The sequence below is a fragment of the Giraffa tippelskirchi genome, chromosome 2 (assembly GCF_054371585.1).
Source record: "Giraffa tippelskirchi isolate mGirTip1 chromosome 2, T2T-mGirTip1v1.2.pri, whole genome shotgun sequence".
Lineage (NCBI taxonomy): Eukaryota > Metazoa > Chordata > Mammalia > Artiodactyla > Giraffidae > Giraffa > Giraffa tippelskirchi.
In genome coordinates, this window is record NC_137276.1 from 64,912,878 (window position 1) to 64,930,468 (window position 17,591).

Genomic DNA, 17,591 nt, shown 5'->3' on the forward strand with positions numbered 1-17,591 from the left:
ATTTCTGGTGTCTCTCTTTCCTTGGGCATTATTATCAGCCTGAAACCAAAGATGGGACTTTCTCCTGAGGTTCTCATTCACACAGCAGTCTCTAAAGGGGGTCTGCTCTCCCGGAGAATACAAAGTGATCCATGGGGCATAAGAACATGTCAGAACCTGTTTTTATAACTGTTTATCTCCACCTTTTAAACTTTCTACATTATTGCATATGTTTTAAAATTACATATTATATTTGCATAAACACATTTGGCCCCATGGGGCAGGGACCAAAGATCCCACTTCCTGGATTTCCTTAAGTGATCAAATATAGCTCCTTGTAAGCAATAGGTGCTCAGTACATACTTCAGTTATCTCAGAGAGGTAGGTTCCAAAAGACTCAGCAGGAGAAGAAGGCATATCATATGTGTACACACATACAGAAATGTGACTGTGCATATACATGTGCGCGCGCACACACACACACACACACACACACATAGGCACTGACTTGTCCTTGTGAACCTGAGTCCTTGGGGGGATTTGGTACAGTTGAGAGAAGCTGATAGGAGAGGGTCCCCAGGCCTGGAGTAAGGCCAGTGAGGGAGCCTCGCGTGAGGAGTAATTGCAGAGAAGCACCTCTGGCGGGAAAATCTAATGGAATTCCTGAGCAGAGTGGGCTGGGAGAGCAGCGGTAATAAACAGAAGTCCTATTAAGGTTGTGACTGCTGACGGGCAAGGGAGGTAGGGCAAGGGGAGGCATCCAGGCCAGCAGAATGACATGGGGCGGAGCTGGAGCCCCCGCCTCCTAGAGCTCCCTCTAGAGCTGTCTCTCTCACTCAGGACGCACGCCCTGCCCTCCTGACATGGGCCTCAGCCTCCAGGCTCCTGGGCAAGGGGGTGCAGGCATCCCTGTGGCCTGGGGTTCTCTGGAAGGCGTTTGCACTACTTGCAAGGAAAAGGTGGGGTCATTTTCACCCCAAAAGCAGGAATAAGACTTATTCCAGAGTCACCATGTATATAAGAGCCTCTCCCTTTTAAAATTTCTATTTTCTGCATGTATGTTTCATAATACACATACTAGGTTAGTACGATGATCACATACATAAATTTCTAAAATAGAACTATACATTGGAGGTGTGTGCTCAAACACTTTGTACAGGATTTTTGCAGCCTTATTTATCCTCAGCACGTAGCAGGGGAGGATGAGGCCAAGTTTGTTTCTATTTTATAGATGGGGACCTGAGAGCCCAGAGATCCCTGGTGTCCCCCCTAGGGCTGCACAGCCCAGGCCGGGTGCGGGACTGGATACCACATTTTAAGGGACTCACCTCATCCTTGTCTACCACCTGGATGAAGAGGGGGAGAGCAAAGCCGACCTGTGCCAGCTCAGTGATGGCCACGCTGTACTCAGAGCTGTTGAACTCTGGGGCGTTGTCATTGATGTCAATCACCAGGATGTTGAAGGTTGTGGTCACTGTGGCGTCGGATGGGGTGCGGTCATCATTCAGCTCTGTGCCCTGAAGACAGAAGAATAAACATGCCAGGGATGAAGATAGCCATGATCACAATAAGAGATGTCATTCATTCAGACTTTCTCAGTGCTGGGCACTGCACTTTATGTGAATTATCCCATCTCATCCTCACCATAACCCCAGGAAGATTCTACCATTAGCATCTCCATTTTACTGATTCCTGTTACTGATGGGGAAACTGAAACTCAGAGAGGTTAAGTGACTTATACAAGGACACACAGCCAGAGTAGGTGTCAAACTCAGGCAGTGGGATGAGGTGGGGTGCAGAGGACAAGACAGATTTCAGGGTTCATCTGGAGGTAAAGGGATGAAAACGATGTCAAATTATTCATTTGGCAAATGATGAAACAGGCTGAGAGCATTTGTGCTAGCAGATAATCAAGACTTAATTCAGCACCTGCTACAGCCTGAACACTGTGCAGGCAACCGTGAGGGTCTGAGTTGGACTCAGGAATAGATGGACTCAGACACCTGGGCACCCAGTCTCTGGACCAGAGTCCCTGGGCCACCAAATAGCCATGCCCAGCCCTTCTGAACCAGAATCTCTGGGTGAGAAGCCCAGGACTAGGTATCTTTTACTAGCTCCCCAGAGGATTGGGATTCACAGCCAAGTGGGGAAACTCTACATTATATTTTATACAAAGGTGGAAAAGCTGAGCTCAGGGTCCCACAATGAGTTGGTGGTGGCGCTAGGACTATGGAGCAGCTTTCTCACACTAGAGCTGCCCGCCTCCGGAGGAAGGGAAGAGAGACAGGAGAGGAGGCTGAGAGGGGCCCTGGGGCTTGGAATGGATGGGGAAAGGCCGTGTTAGCTCGCCTTCCCCCACTGGCCCACATGTGGACACTGGGTAGATAGGACAGAGCCAGTGGAAGAGTAGGAGCTAATCAATCCATTGCTGCCACGGGCATTCTCAAAGTCAAGAACAGTGAAAGGCCAGGTTGGGCTGCACTATCCTTCCCATGCCAGAGAAGGGCCTCCTTCCCAGAGCCCCTCTCCTCGGTCCTTTTATCACCCCCTCTCTAAATCGAAGTCTGGGTCTGGGGAGGACGCCCGTGGCCCAGGCAGCATCCACGCCCTAAATGGGTTTCCCAGGGAATGCCTCAGCAAGTCATTGATTTTAATTAAAACCAACCATGAGTGGCAGGGGGCTGCAGGAGGTGGGAGGCTGTGGCTCTGTCATACCTTCTGGGGTGGGGACCACCACTGCTTCGGTCTCTCCCTTCTGCATTGCTCTTTCCTAACCAGCTAATATCCCCCAGGGAAGCCATGGGAATTAGAAACAGGGGAAAACCCCAGAAATGGGGTAACTCTAAGAATCCAAGTTGGCTATAAGAGAACTTGAAATCATGAGGTAACAGAAAGGACAACAGAATGTGCATCAACTCTGTGCCTCCTCACCCCCTGAAATGGGGATGAAAGTCACAGTTCTCTGTGGTCATCGATAAGGGTTCTGAGATGACCAGCAGGGTCCCTGACAAGGCCCACGTGTGACAAGCACTGGCCCTTTCTGACAGGGGCCCTGGGCACAAGCCTCGGGCATCAGTGCAGGATAAGGGAACAGCAGTGATGTGCCTCCTGGAGCCTCCACCTTGGGCACTGCTGGAGGCTGGCACCAAGGCATGGGCATCCCCTCTACCCAGGATGGAGGTGTCCGGCTCTCACCTTCACGGTCAGGATGAAGCCATGGCTATACAGGGGGTTCTCCCGGTCCAGCAGGCCATTCAAGGTCAGTGCCCCACTGATGTAGTCCAGGGCAAAGATGCTGTTGGTATTCCCTGCGAGAGAGAAGAATTCAGGGTGTGACTGGGACCCAGGGCAGGTGGACAGGGGGCTGGCGCCAGGGTTCCTCTCTGGGCATTAAGGACTAATCAGTAACTTAAAATGGATGCTGGTTCCAGGGGCAGTGAAAAGAACCCTGAGATACAACAGAGCACACGGCCCAGGCAGCAGGCGACTCTGAATCACAAGATGAGAACATTCTGCCCGTTCCGTCTTTCTCGAGGCTCTCTGACTGAGTCAAGGAGAAAGTCTTGACGTAGTGCTTATATGTCTTTGACACCCTCTCTAACATTTGCTTCTTTTCCTCTTTAACAGAGAGAGAACAGGCTTCAGGATCTGTAATGAGTCATTACTGCTATGTCTGAATACTTGTGTACCCCAAGACTCTGTATGGTGAAATCCCAGTCTCCAAAGATGATGGTAGCAGATGCGATGAACAGGTGGGGCTTCTGGGCTTAGGTCATGAGGGTGAAACCATCCTGCACGGGATTCATGTGTTATAAAAGAGACCCTGGAGAGCTCCCCTGTCCCTTCCTATATGAGGATTTAGCAGCAAGGCGCCATGTGAACCAGGAGGCGGGAGCTCACCCTGCTGTGCTGGCACCCTGATCTCAGACTTCTATCCAAAACAGTGAGAAATAAATTCCTATGGTTGATAAGCCACCCAGGCTATGGTATTTGTTACAGCAGCCCCTGTGAACTAAGGCAATAACCTTGTTTTGTTTCTTTATGCTCATTTTTATGGTCTATTCTATTGTTTCTAATCTATTCTATTTTACTCTAATTTTCTATAAGGCAGTGATATAAAGTTTCCGTTTATGATAAATATAAGTTAAAAACAAAATTCAATTTTAAGTTTTAAGTGTTTATTAAAATTTAAAATACACCTTTAAAGTACTGGCAAAAATCACACACAAATGGCACTGGCTCAAGTGTACCCTTACCCTACTTTTTCCCACCAACTTTCTTTTATGCTCCCCTACAGGCACCCCAGCCCTCACAGCGGTTTCTGCAGGGTCCTCAAATCCAATCCTGCCTCTTGTCTTTCATTACCCGCCTTATCTCTCAGCCTTACCTCCTGTCCTCCCACCCAGTGTCAGCCCCTCCTCGCCCTCCTCCAGGAAGATGGTCCTGATCTCTCTTACTGACCTTCCAGCCACACAGGCTGCAGCCACTGTTCTGTTTGTTCCCCAGTTGCTTCCTGTGTGTAACTGGGCTCTTTCCACCCAGCCTAAAAGCCCCCTGAAGGTGGGAGGCTTTCAAGACTGTTCTTCAAGATCCCCAGCCAGTGCTGGGTGCACAGAGGTAAGCAAGTTTCTGAAGGATGGCTGCCCCCATCTCCCCTGAGCCCCCACCTGCCCTTGTGCCCTTCACATCAGCCTGTGAGTTCACTGGAAACTCCCAATTCCACTACTTTCTCTTCCTCATTAACCAGTGTGTTGGTTCATTCAAATACTCACTGCCATTCATTCACATTTTCAGCAGTCCCTTGGACAGGCCATCCCATGGCCAGGCCCAGTGCTTGGCATTGTGGGGGACACAGAGGTCACTCCGCCAGGAATTCTGATGCTGAAGTGCTTATAGCCTCATCAGAGAACTTTGACATCCGCAAGAATCAGTATCTCCTTCCTATAAATCATGCACAAACCAGTAGCCCCTTGTTGAATGATGTTCCTGCTGCAGGAAGAGGCTGTTCACACAGGGAAAGGCTTAAAGAAGGAAAGCTTCATGGAGGAGGTGACATTAATTCCCTACACCACACCATTGGCTAGCTGTGTGACCTTGGGCCACTTATCTAACCACTCTGTATCTTGGTCTCATTTGTAAAATTAGGATAATAATGGATCTATCTCATAGGGTTGTGAGAACTAAATGAATGTGAAAAAAAAATACATGTGTGCAGACTTGGAACAGTTCCTGGCACAAAATAAGTACTTAATAAATGTTGTTTGAGCTGGAACTGGAAAGACAGTAAGACTGGGGAAGGGGTGGATGGACATTGATTCCATAGGTGGGAACTAACATCCAAGCCCCCAACATACAAGACACCAGGACGGCCCGTGGAGGCTGCTGTATCTCCCCACTTGGCCCCTTCCCCAGCTCTAAGGGATCCGTACACAGTAGGACATCAGATCTTTTCTTGGATTAACTAGGGGGGAAGAAGAGGGGAGACAACATCTTTCTCTAACTTTAGACTGAGGCAGGGGCTGTTCTCAGCTGGCCCATACCGGTCAGCAAGGTGGCCCACTCCCACCCCATTCTCCTAGGCTGCTGCAGAGGCTGCCCAAGGCAGGGGAGAGGCTGCTGACAGAGGAGTCCATTTGAGTCTCATCATTCTCAGACTGTGGGCTTTGGAGACTCTGACCTGGGCCAGGCCAGGGAAGGGACATCCCCCTAGCCTTCACCTTGCCTAAGGCTTCAACCTGCTGCCTGGGTACCCTCCTGAGGGCTTTTGTATGACTACCTTCATGGAGCGGGAAGGACAGGGTTGCAAGGAGGCATATAAATGCATGGATACAAAGGAGTTTTTTAAGCTAGGAATTCTGCTGTTGGGGAAACAAGAGGATGTGTGCTTTCATCTGCTCATCATTAGCTAATCCACTCAGCAAACAATTACTGAGCTCCTACAATGTACTGGGGACACCTTCCAATGAGGAATGTATAGGCCTCAACCAGGCATTCCCATGACAGGGTGATCAGTGCTGAGGTCACTGGAGTGTGGACAGTGCAGTGCGCTTCAGGGGCTGGGTCCTCAGAGCCCTTAAATGCCAAGCTGGAGGGCTGCCCTGAGGCAAGACCTCCAGGCTCCTGCCTCTCACACCCACTTTCCCACCACACATATAGGCATGGACCCCGCCTCCCCAGGTTGTCTGTCCAGCATCCCATCATTCCAGATTTTCATTTAAATTTATTCTCTTCAATAAAGGAAGCTGTCAATGTTTAAATGTGATTCAACTTTTATCTGTGCAAGATTTTTTTCTATAAATCATTTACAAACCAGAAGCCCCTTGTTGAATGATGTGCTCTGGTTTTCAGTTTGGTTATCTCTCCTGGCTCACTTAGTTGGGTCCCCCACTCAGCACCTTTGTCCTACTCATTGCCATGCTGCCCATTCCCAACTCAGAGTCTGTCCCCAGCGCATAAAATAACCCCTTCTCCAGCCTAGGCATTTTCTCCAGCCAACCTGCAGGCAAATATCCCTCAACTGGTACAAATTCAAACTCAAGGACCCTTCTCCAACACACACACACATTATTTTGACACATCTATCTGTGTAGGATTCACCTATCAGTTTCCTACAAAGGATGAGTGACTAACTGCCAGGACCAACAATCAGAAAGGGTTATACCCTGGGAGCTGACAAGACCACATAAGTGAGTCACCAGCTCTGATGGTCCTCCTGTCACCATGGTAACATCAGCACTCATTGGGATGCTGGGCTTGGGCTGGAACAGGAAGTGAGTCCCGTACCCCAAGCAGGGCAGGTCTCATTCAAAGGCTGATGGATCAATCAGATCACTCATTCATCCAAGTTCATATCAAGCACCTACTGTGTGTGAAATGCTAGAGAATCAGCAGAGAAAAGCAGGCAAGGTTCATACCTTCAGTCTCACACAAAAGATTCATAATCAGGACACAGTCACACTGCTAAGTGTATAAGTACTTGTGAAGCTAAGGTCCCTGAATGAAAGCTAGGTGGAGCAGAGAAACAGCTGTATCCTGTGGGGGCAAATTGTCTGGGTTCCCATCATGCTCTGCTACGTGCTAACTGGGTGACCTTGATGAAGTTATTTAATATATCTGGCCCTCAGTTTCCTAGTCTGTAAAATGGAGGTAATGGGGTAATAGTACCCACTCCAGAGTGTTGCTGTGAGGATTAAATGAGTTAATACAGCGTCTGGCACATAGGAAGCTCTCAATAAATGTTGGCCACCTGTCCTGCACCAAGATACCACTGTGGACCATCTCCTTCACCCATCCCACCCAAGAGACCTTGCCTAGAGTTTGTGCCCAGCGGTAGCACTGAAGCCAACACATTCCTTGCCAGCAGTCTCACAACCCAGGGCTCAGACGTATTAATATAAGGTGGCAGCCTTGAGGCTAAGTCTGAGAACAAAACCCTCAGGTCCAGAGCGTATTGCATTCAGGGTTCCAGCCTTGAGGTGGGTCCTCACTTCCTTGCTTCCCTCCCTTACCGCCCTTCTCCCACAATCCTTCCTCCTTGGGGGATGCTATGAGCTTGGCAACCATACACATGAGTTTCTTTGTTATTCTGGAAACTGACACTACCCTGTCAGTGCTCTGGTCTTCCAGACATTGTTCATCCAAGTCCCATGGGGACCAGGGGGCTGGGGGGGCGGCTCACGGGGGATGCCTTTCACCTGTTCAGCCCCCACTGCTGAGCAGAAGGGCAGCTGGTTCTCCTGGGTCGACAGGTGCTGTCCTAGCTGTGCAGGGATATACCTGGTAGGGGAGGGGAGCTTGTGGGGAGTGGGGCTGCCCCTTGAGAACCCGAAGGCTTCAGGAACAGGTGGCTTAAAGCATTCACACAAGAGAAGAAGCAGGTCATTGCTGGCCCTGCTGGTTCTCCTGGGACAACCACCTCCCTCCAGGAGCTTCAGGCAACAAGACTTCTTCTCATTTGCAAGAGAAGGGTTGAGAAGATGTGAATCAAGTTCACAAAAGCACAGAAGGCTGCTGAAGGGGAGTCACAGCCCTCTTTCCCCTATTTATTAAAAAAAAATAGTGGCTACAATTTATTGAACCCTTCCCTGTGCCAGGCACTGAGCTAAGCTGTCTGCACAATTATATGACTCAGTCTTCACAATAACTTTAGAAGAAGATATCCCACATACATATGAGGAAGCAGGCTCAGAGACGTTAAATAACTTGTCCAAGGTCACATGGCTGGTGAGTGATTGGCCTGCACTGAGATTTATGTCTCTCTTTTTCTCCTTGCAGGCATTCATCGTGCACCCACTCTGCACCCGGTCCGGGGCTAAGACACAAGGAACAGGGTGAGACAAATAAGATATTGTCCTCCTTCACAGAATGAGGAGGCAAAGAAGTTGCTTTTTTTCTCAAGAGGGAGTTCTAGTTAAAAAAAAAAAAAAACTCTATACACTCTGGAAAGTTCTAGATAAATTCCTCATAGAATGACAGAGTTTTATGTAGCAGCAGAATGTCCATGTGGTGATGGCCTCCAGGACAGGGGTTCCCAACCTCCAGGATCTAATGCCTGATGACCTGCGGTGGAGCTGATGTTATAATAGTGTAAGTAAAGTGCACAATAAATGTGATGCACTCGAACCATCATGAAACCACCACCCTGGTCCCTGGAAAAGCTGTCTTCCATGAAACCAGTCCCTGGTGCCCAAAAGGTTGGGGACCAGTGCTCCAGGAACTGGAAGGGAGGGCTATCTGGGGACTGGAGTGGGAAGACTGGGGTTGCCAACACACTGGTGATAACATACATAAGGCACTGGCAAGCCTGCCTTTAGGGAGACCTATGGCTCCAGTGAGGATGCACAGGGAAAATGGAGATAAGAAATGCAATGGTCAGGGAGGCAAATGAGAAAGCAGTATAGAGCCAGCTGCCCAGAGGCAGAAGAAGGGAAGTTCTGAGAAAGAGACGGTTATCAGGGTCAAACAGTCTGAGAGATAGGCTCAGGAGAGGAAAGATCCAGAGATGGTCTCCTGTTTGGATCCTCAGATGCACCTGGAGATCAGACTGTGAGATACTGTGGCTGACTGGGGCACAAACATGGGGACTGTGAGTAGATGCTGCTGCCTGGAGCTTGGTGTGAGAAACAAGGAGAGAGGTGGACTAACGGCTAGAGGGCGCAGCAGAGTTAAGCAAAGGGCTTCTATTTCATAGATGGTCAAAGGCAGAGGGAGAGGGAAACTGGATTGGAGGGAGTACAAGTGGGGGTACAGGGTCAGGCTTGGAGAGCAGGAGGGCAGCTCTCTTTGGGCTGTCGGGAGCTCACCCTTCTACCTTCTTGCTCCTTCAAGGCTGGCAAGCTCTCCCCTTCTCCAGGCACCCCTCCTCCTGGCCCCTGCCAAATCTCATCACTCCCACATCTTGTTCCCTTGTTATCTCGCTGGCAGCATCTTGACCCATGGCGGAGCTAGGTCTGGGCGAGAAGCAGTTTAGTGAGAGGCTGATGGTGTGCGTGGGAACACAGGCTGATGACTTTCAATTGCTTTGTCTGCTCTGCTGGGCTATAGCAACCACTCTTGCTGCCCTCTGAGTTATAAGGAAAACCAACAGCTCCCACCTTGGTCCTGTTTGTTCTTAAGATCCACTACCAATGTCACCGACTTCAGGAAGCCAGTCCTGAAGGCTGTGCCCTCTCTCACTCCACTGAGCCCTGGAGCTGGACTGGCACCCTCAGAACAGCCCTGTGCTGTGGGGCCTCCCTGGTCCTCACATCCAGAGACTCAGTGTGGCCTTGAGGGTAAAGGGTAGGGTTTCATGCTTCTGTCCATGGTACCCAGAATGGTGCTCATTTCTGTTGGATGGCCTGAAGTTTCTTGTCCCCTCTGCAGGGATTAGGAAGGGTCAGTGAGCACACACTAGGTGGGGTAGGCTCTGGGTCTGGCCCGTGCTGGGCCATGAAGTTGAAAAAAAGAAAGAAAAAAGCCATGCATATGAGGCACTCATGATCTAGCTGATCTTTTGGGCCCAGTGGTCTTCTATCAGTCCACTCAAATACTAGTCCCTAAACGGATGAGGGGACCAGTGGGAGCCTGATCCCTCACCTGGCCTCTGACTCTGTCACCCAGCCCTCCCCAGGGAAGTGAGTGGGACTGGGATGTGCACTCCCTACCCCCTGGTGGGCCCTTTCAGCTGTGGTCTCTGCCTGGAGTCTGTTACACCAACACCTGAGTGAAGACTGCCTACTGTGTGTGAACTCACAGGATGCAAAAGAGATCTAGGTGCCAACAACAGATCTGCCAGTTACTAGCTGTGAGACCCCCTGCAAATCGTGAATTCTTTTGAGCCAAATCCCTCATTTGTAAATTGGGCATAACAGCAGCTCCCACCTCACAGGGTTGTGTAAGGATCAGACGTGATCATGTATGTACAGGACCTATTGTGGCGCCTATCTTGGTTCCTGTTCCTTCTTTCCCTACTATGACTGTTTTCTGAATAGACCAAGTTAGTCCCAACCATGGGCCCATCTTATGCAGAATGTGCTAGGAGAGGCTCTCTCCATAAAAGCCAACATATACTGTGCCTGGCACTGTGCAAAGTATATTGTATGTGTGTGTGTGTATATATATATATATAAAAATGTTCACAAAACTCCCATGACATAGGTACAATTATCCCTCTTTTCCTGATGAAAAATTAAGGCATAGAGAATAACTCGTCCTAGATCACAGTGAGGGGTTGAACAAGGAATTAACCTCAGCTCTCACTAAGCTAAAGAGTTCATGTCCCACCCAGAGGCCCCTGGATTTCCCTTCCCTCCTTGTCCCTAGCCAAGGATAGCCTATTAAACAGCTGCCTGTGTGCTGCCTATGTCACCGGGCCAGTGGGACAAGCTGGCCGGCAGGCCCATTACTGTCAAGTGGAGCCATACAATTCTGACTGCTACAGAACTGTATCACTGCATAATGAAAACTGGGAGTCAGTCTGAGATATGGGCTTTGGGCAAGATATCTTATGAATTAAAAATTGTTACTTAGCTGCCTGCTGACAAAAGGGGCTAAGTCGAGTCCCAGGTGTCAGCTGGGCTGGGCTGCATTCAACAGCTCTGTGTCCAACATATGGCAACCAGCGGTGTGGGTTACCTCAGCTTTCAATCACAGGAGACGCAAGCTGAGAGCTTGCTGCATGCCCCTGCCCCAAGGACTGTGAAGGTAGATGAGGCCTACCCCCTTCTCCAAAGCTTGCCCTGAAGCTGCCTGGAATGCTCACCCTGCAGATCTTTGCAGGTGCCTTGTCTGCAATCCAGTCTCAGTTCACAGGTTCACCATTGAGGGGACCTCAGTTCACCTTTGAGGGGGGCTCGAAGAAGCACTCTCTAGTCACCCCACCATCCTACTCTCGCCTTATCACCCTCTTCTCCATTATCCTGTTTTGTTTCTTTCAAAGTACTTCTACTTTCTGAACTTCTCTTTTCATCTGTTGATGTGTTTGGTTATCGTCTGTCTCCCACACTGGAATATAAGCCCCAGGAAGGCAGGGACCAGTTTCTCCAAGTGCCCGGGTGACATACATAGGTGCTCAACAAAGGCTTTTGAATGATGTGTGGGCTACAGCAGAGGTGTTGGGGTGCCATCCTGAGGCTGGTGTAAAAGGCTACAGGACAGAATGGTATAGGGGTGACTTACAATGTCACTCTCACAGAGATCATAACTGCAGTAGGGCCATGGGGAGGGGGCAGCCAATTAGCATTTCCAACTGAGGCGATCACACTCTCCCGATGCACCCACAGTGACATGTTTGAGCTGAGTGCATCTTGTTAATTACAGTTATTACCGGCCAGTTGGGGAAAGACGACCTCCGAGCCCCACAAGCAGGTGGGAATTGCAGTCTGCCTGTCTTGTCGGCATTTCACAGAATGACGGTTTTCATCAAGCTCAACTACACCAACAAATGGTCACCTCTCCTAATAAGACCACAAACTGGACTCTGACTAATCTGCTCATAACTGGCTCCAAATTATGAAACATTAACCTGATCAGCCAAGGACAGTAAAGCCTATTATATCAGGGTTGCAAAGGGTCACTCCAGACCCCTCTCACGGATGGCAGGACCTGGCTCCCTGTCTACAGGGACAGGCAACCCTGGTCCTCTGAGGACATTTTAATGAGGATTGGCAAGATGTCACCAGGAGCCAGGGCTGCCATCAGAACCTTCTGATTTCCTGAAAAACCTCTACTCTATGACCAGGTCAACTTCTCCAGAGGGAATAATGATGGATGTGCCCACTGGTAGAGCTCCCAGGACTTTCACCATGGTTGCTTACTAAAGAAAACAGGAAACAACCTAGATGTCTAACAACAGGGATTAATTACGTTATGATATGAAATTTGGTCAGCCACTAAATAATGCTGCAGAAAAGAAGTTTGTTACTTAAAGAGATAGATGTTTAAGACATTTCACCCCTGCAAAGGAGGCACAAAATAGCATAGTTCACAGTACACATTTTTGTTGTTGTTTAAAAAAAAACAAATATATATATATATATATATATATATATATATATAGAGAGAGAGAGAGAGAGAGAGAAAGGAATGAAATGTTGACAAAATGTTAACAAAAATGATCTCTGAGTAGTGATGTGAAAACAGTGTTTCTCAACCTTAGCGCCCATGACATTGGGCTGGATAATTCTCTACTGTGGGAGACTGCTCTGTGCATTGTGGGGTGGTTATAAGCACTCTTACCCTTTAGCCACTAGAAACCAGTAGCACCCCTTCTCCCAGTGGTGACAACCAATAAATCTTCACACCATTGCCAAACATTCCCCGGGATGCGGGTTGAGGGGGCTAAAATTGCTCCTGCTTGAGAACCATTGCTCTAGAGCCATTTCAGCTTTTCCTTGTTGATTTATGTGAATTATATTTGTAAAAAGAATTAATAAAAGTACCTTTAAAGAAAACTCCCCGAAGTTCTGGAACTAGATAGTGGTGATGGTTGCACAACGTTATGAATGTATGTAATGCCACTTAAAAATGATAAATTTTATGTTATGCATATTTGCCACCCAAATCCCCCAATGTCTGATTATGTGTGTCTAAGTTGGTGCTCAATATGGGCTGATTTAGAAATGGATTCACTTTAATGAGTAATCCTTCTTCTGCCTGGGTTACCACCATGACTGTTGATAACTTGCTGAATTTAACCTCCCTGAGGACAGGGACCTTTCCCACCATGGTTACTGCTATCTCGGCCAAATGAAATAAGGGCTTTACTTAAAGAGGAGTTTGCAAGACGCTGGAGGGGCTGAGCAGCAAAAGATAAGGTCTCTGTGCCCAAGTGGCACCCTATCTAGACGAGAAAGCTCATGAGGCCTGGTGCAGGGGGGCCCCTCTGCCAGGCCTTGAAGGGCTGAGTTTGGGTCAGTGTGGAGAGGGAGAGGGCATTCTGAGCAAAGGGCTGGAGGGGACAACCACTTTCCAAGGTGGGAGCCAGTGGGAGGAGCTGAGCTCACACAAAACGGTGTCAGGAGTGGCTGATGTCAGGAGTGGCTAAGGTCAGGAGGCAGGAGCCTCAAATGCCGGGTAAGTAGCTTGGATTTTTGTCCACAGCAGTGGGGAGGCCCTGGAGGCAGAAAGGCCTGTTGGTGATGCACGGACTGGGTGATGGCAGTGAGAGAAGGAGCAATAACCAGGGCCACTTATTCTGAGCACTTCCCATGTATTGGTCAATTACTTGTCATAGAGATTTCATCTGCCAGATTGTGGTGGCATCATCATCATCACTATTCCCATTTTACAGGTGAGAAATCCAGGCACAGAGAAATTAAGTGATTCCTGAAGTCACACCACTTGTAAGTAGCAGAACCAGGATTCAAGTCTGTCTGACTCTGGAGCCTGGAGGCTTAGTTCACACACCAGGCTACCCCCAAGAGACAGGGAAGATGCCTGCTTCTGCCCACTGGCAGAGCACTTCTGAGTTTACTGGATTCTCAAGACACCACACATGCCCAGCACTGCTTTCAGATGAGTTAACTGAGGCTCAGTTAGAGGGAAGTGATATGTCCAAGGACACCTGATTACTTAAAGACAATGTTGGCATTAGAACTTGGGTCTTTTGGATCTCAAATGGACCTCTTAACTGTCATAGTTTCTCCGAGGTGGGGCTCACACTCCCTAGGCTCTGGGGGCCAGAGACTGGCCAGGAGATGAACAAGGTGAAGAGAAGGGAAAAAGTGGCTGAGAGTCCCTCAAGGATTCACCTGCTCATTTGCCTGGAGGTGTTACCTCCAGGATCTGGGGCAAGTGGCCCCGGAACACCCAAGTCCACCCTCAGTTGGAGCCCCTCCTTGGGCCAAGGGTGGGCACTGAGCTGTGCTGGGTCCTTCGGCTGTGTTCTGCCTGCTGCTGGACCAGCCCACATAATTCACCTGAGGCCTAGCACTCCAGAGAGCGTCAGGGCTCTGGGAGATTTACGGGCTCCGATAAAGCCATCTCAGCCCTCGCATAAGAAGCGTTTGATATTTGATGATCTGAAAGGCCTTGTCCCAGCGGGGGAGTGTGAGGGGGGAAGGAGGAGGGGAGACACTTAAGAAAACAAAGAGGACAGTGATCAGATGCCCAAGGAGAAGGAGGCACGGAGTGGGGTGTGTGCTGTCTGTCATCCTGACGAAGCCGGCACCCCCTCCTCCAGCACCTCTGCATGGATCCAGCACTGAGACAAGGGAAAGGCAGGGCGAGGGGACTGGGCCAGTGTACCACACTACAGGGCCTCTCTGTCTGAGGCACAGGGTGAGGGGGTGAGGGGTGATGTCCCTGGGGAGCCCACCATCTAAGGGGGAAGACTGGTCACCCCCAGGGGAAGGACAAAGTTCATGTGTAACAAAGCTGGCTGAAGAACTCATAAAGGACCTGACTGGATGCACACTTATGGGTTGTGGGCCTCTCTGAGCCTCAGTTTCCCCATTGGAAGTGAGAATACCTATCCTACTCACTTGGCCATTTGGAGGTTCAGTGGAATAAGGGACCAGAAAATGCTTTACAAACTGTAAAGTGCTGAGCCTATGTCGGGTATGTGTGAAGGATAGTGAACCCGGTGCCTGGGGCAGGTGGAAGTAAGCAGGGCCTGGAACTGGAAGAAGACATTAGACGGGACAGACTGTGGCGAAGAAGGGCAGGGTGGGGTACAACGCCAGCTGTCCGTGCACACTGAACTTGGCGGGAAGAGGAGGCTCGGCACTCCTGAACTTCCCTTTCGATCCTGTTTCCCAGGCTCTAACCTCTTCCTCTAAATGCTGCTGGTTCAGTTCCTTGTCTTGTCATCATCATGACAGAGTAAAAAACTTTGGCATCAGAAAGCCCTGAGTTCGAATCTAAGCTCTGCTACTTCCAGCCACGGGACTTTGGGCAGGCTCACCTCTGTGAGCCCGTTTCCTCATCTGCCAAACAAGGATGATGATAATGGAAGGTGCCTCCTGGGGTTGGGGGGAGTATTCAATGAGATGGAGAACATGGAGCAAGGCTCCCTGATTCCCAGCGCCCCTACCCTGGCTCTCCTGCTGCTTTCCCTCCTTGAGTGTTGATCCCACAGCTGCCCCCCCTTCCACCCCAAGTACTGCACGTTCCGGAGTGAATGACTTTCAAATCTGGGAAGGAGAGCCCATCACACACACACCTTGAGCTGGGTAATTTATGAATCAAATTGTGCTCCGTCAGGACTCCGCGGCCCAGAAATAGATGTGGTCGGACGAGGTTCAGGGAGCCAGCCTCAGACATAGTTATCTTCATAGAAACTGGCCACCAGCTGGCAGAACTGGCCCAGACTACTGACCTTGAGGGGCTCCCTGAGGGCTGAGAAGTCCCCCTCAATCTGATCCCTGCTGAGTCCTGAAGAGAGGACAGAGATCTCTCTGGGGCTCAGGAGGACAGCTGGAGAGCCTGGGCAAGTTATTTTACCTCTCTGGGCTTCAGAGTCCTCCCCTGTTTAAAAGAGGGGGCTTTTTTATGGTATGTTAGTCACTCAGTTGTGTCCGACTCTTTGTGACCCCCTGGGCTCCTCTGTTCATGGGATTCTCCAGGCAAGAATACTGGAGTGGGTTGCCATTTCCTTCTCCTTTCTATGATAGTGGTTTTCAAATTTCCTTGTTTTAGTAGAAAATCCTTTTATCAGAGAAAATCTTGCACAGAATCCCAGTGTATAAAGCAACCAAAACCAGGGCTAGCTGCTCTGGCTGGAGCAGATGAAAGAGGCTGTGTTGGAGTTCAGCACAATCAGTACCCCCTACCCGCAGAGGGAGCCCTGAGGAGGGGCGTGGGGGCCTGGAGATTCAGGGAGCCTGGAAGTCACCATGGAGTCTTTCAGTATTAGGATTCCATGGCTGTCTATGAGCATTCAGCCAAGGATGCACAGGGCCTGTCATCATACCATCTGGGTTACCTGAGAACCAATAAATGCTAGCCAGGTAGGTAAAGTAAGAGGTTCATCAGATTAGCATTGCTTCATCTGGATCAGATCTTTGTGAAAAGGGCAGATGTTATAGTATCTAGGGACAGGGCTAAAATCTTAGCATAACTCCTCATAAGCTGTGTGTTTGTGGGCATGTAACCTACCCTCTCTGGGCTTTGGTCTCCTTGGCTGTAAAAGAGGAGAGGTAATACTTGTCTCTGGCTTCCCTGGTGGCTCAGTGGTAAAGAATCTGCCTGCCAATGCACTGGGTTGGGAAGATCCCCTGGAGAAGGAAATGGCAACCCACTCCAGTATTCTTGCGTGGGGAATCCCATGGACAGAGGAGCCTGGCAGGCTATAGCCTATGAGGTTGTAGAAGAGTTGGATATAGCTGAGCGACAAACAACAATACTTGTCTCATGGAGCTGATGGGAAGATGAAAGCAGGAAATGCATCTATTTAGTTCAGCATATAGTAAGTGCTAGTAAATATTAGTTGTTACAATTTTTTTTGAAGAAGGAAGGAAACTCGGCACTGGACACATTCTTTGCAGCTTAGTCCTCACCCATTACTAAATTGAGGTGAGAGGTAAAAAAAAATTGGTCCCAAGTCACATGGCTGGTAAGTGGTTGAGCTAAAATTTGCACCTACAGTATTTGATAGCAAAGCCTGAGTTCTCTGTCCTCCACCTCCCTAGAAACACTGCTTCTAGAAAGCCCCATCAGAAAAGCTCTAGATGGTGCCAGGCCCAGTTTCCTGATGTCAGAGGATTTTCCAGCATCTGGTCAGTGACTCAGTGTGTGACATCAAAGCAGATGTTTCTGATCAGGGAATGACTAGGGGGAAAAAAACTAAAGATTTAGTTAAGGACAAAATCCACTCAACAATGTGGAAAACAAATCTTGTGTTCTACTGAAAGTAAGTCAGAATCATCATGAAAAAAAAAACGGCAAATTCATCCTTCACGGAAGGAGCCCCCATGAAAACTGAAAGGCTGGGGTTTCCCAGAGGTTGTCCCCAGTAACTCTGATGCCTGGGGTACAGGAAAGAACAACTTTTTAAAGTTCTACAGTCAAATAAATTTGGGAAATGCTGAACAGGCATCTCTGCTACAGGACTTGTCAGAGCCTTTAATGTGCTAATGTGGCTTGTGATTTGCCAGGACAAGGATGATGTTGTGATGAGATGTCTTTCCAAC

General features: G+C 49.2%; 1 protein-coding gene across 1 annotated transcript in view; it reads right to left on the reverse strand.

The window, feature by feature from the left end:
• The window catches only part of CDH23 (cadherin related 23), a 434,929-nt gene that overhangs the window by 209,241 nt on the left and 208,097 nt on the right, over positions 1–17,591 (reverse strand). The window contains exons 10-11 of the mRNA XM_081567063.1: positions 3,175–3,287; positions 1,308–1,496 (exon numbers count right to left, since the gene is read on the reverse strand). Of these exons, the coding sequence (XP_081423189.1) occupies positions 1,308–1,496; positions 3,175–3,287 (302 nt within the window). The remainder of the gene's footprint in view (positions 1–1,307; positions 1,497–3,174; positions 3,288–17,591) is intronic.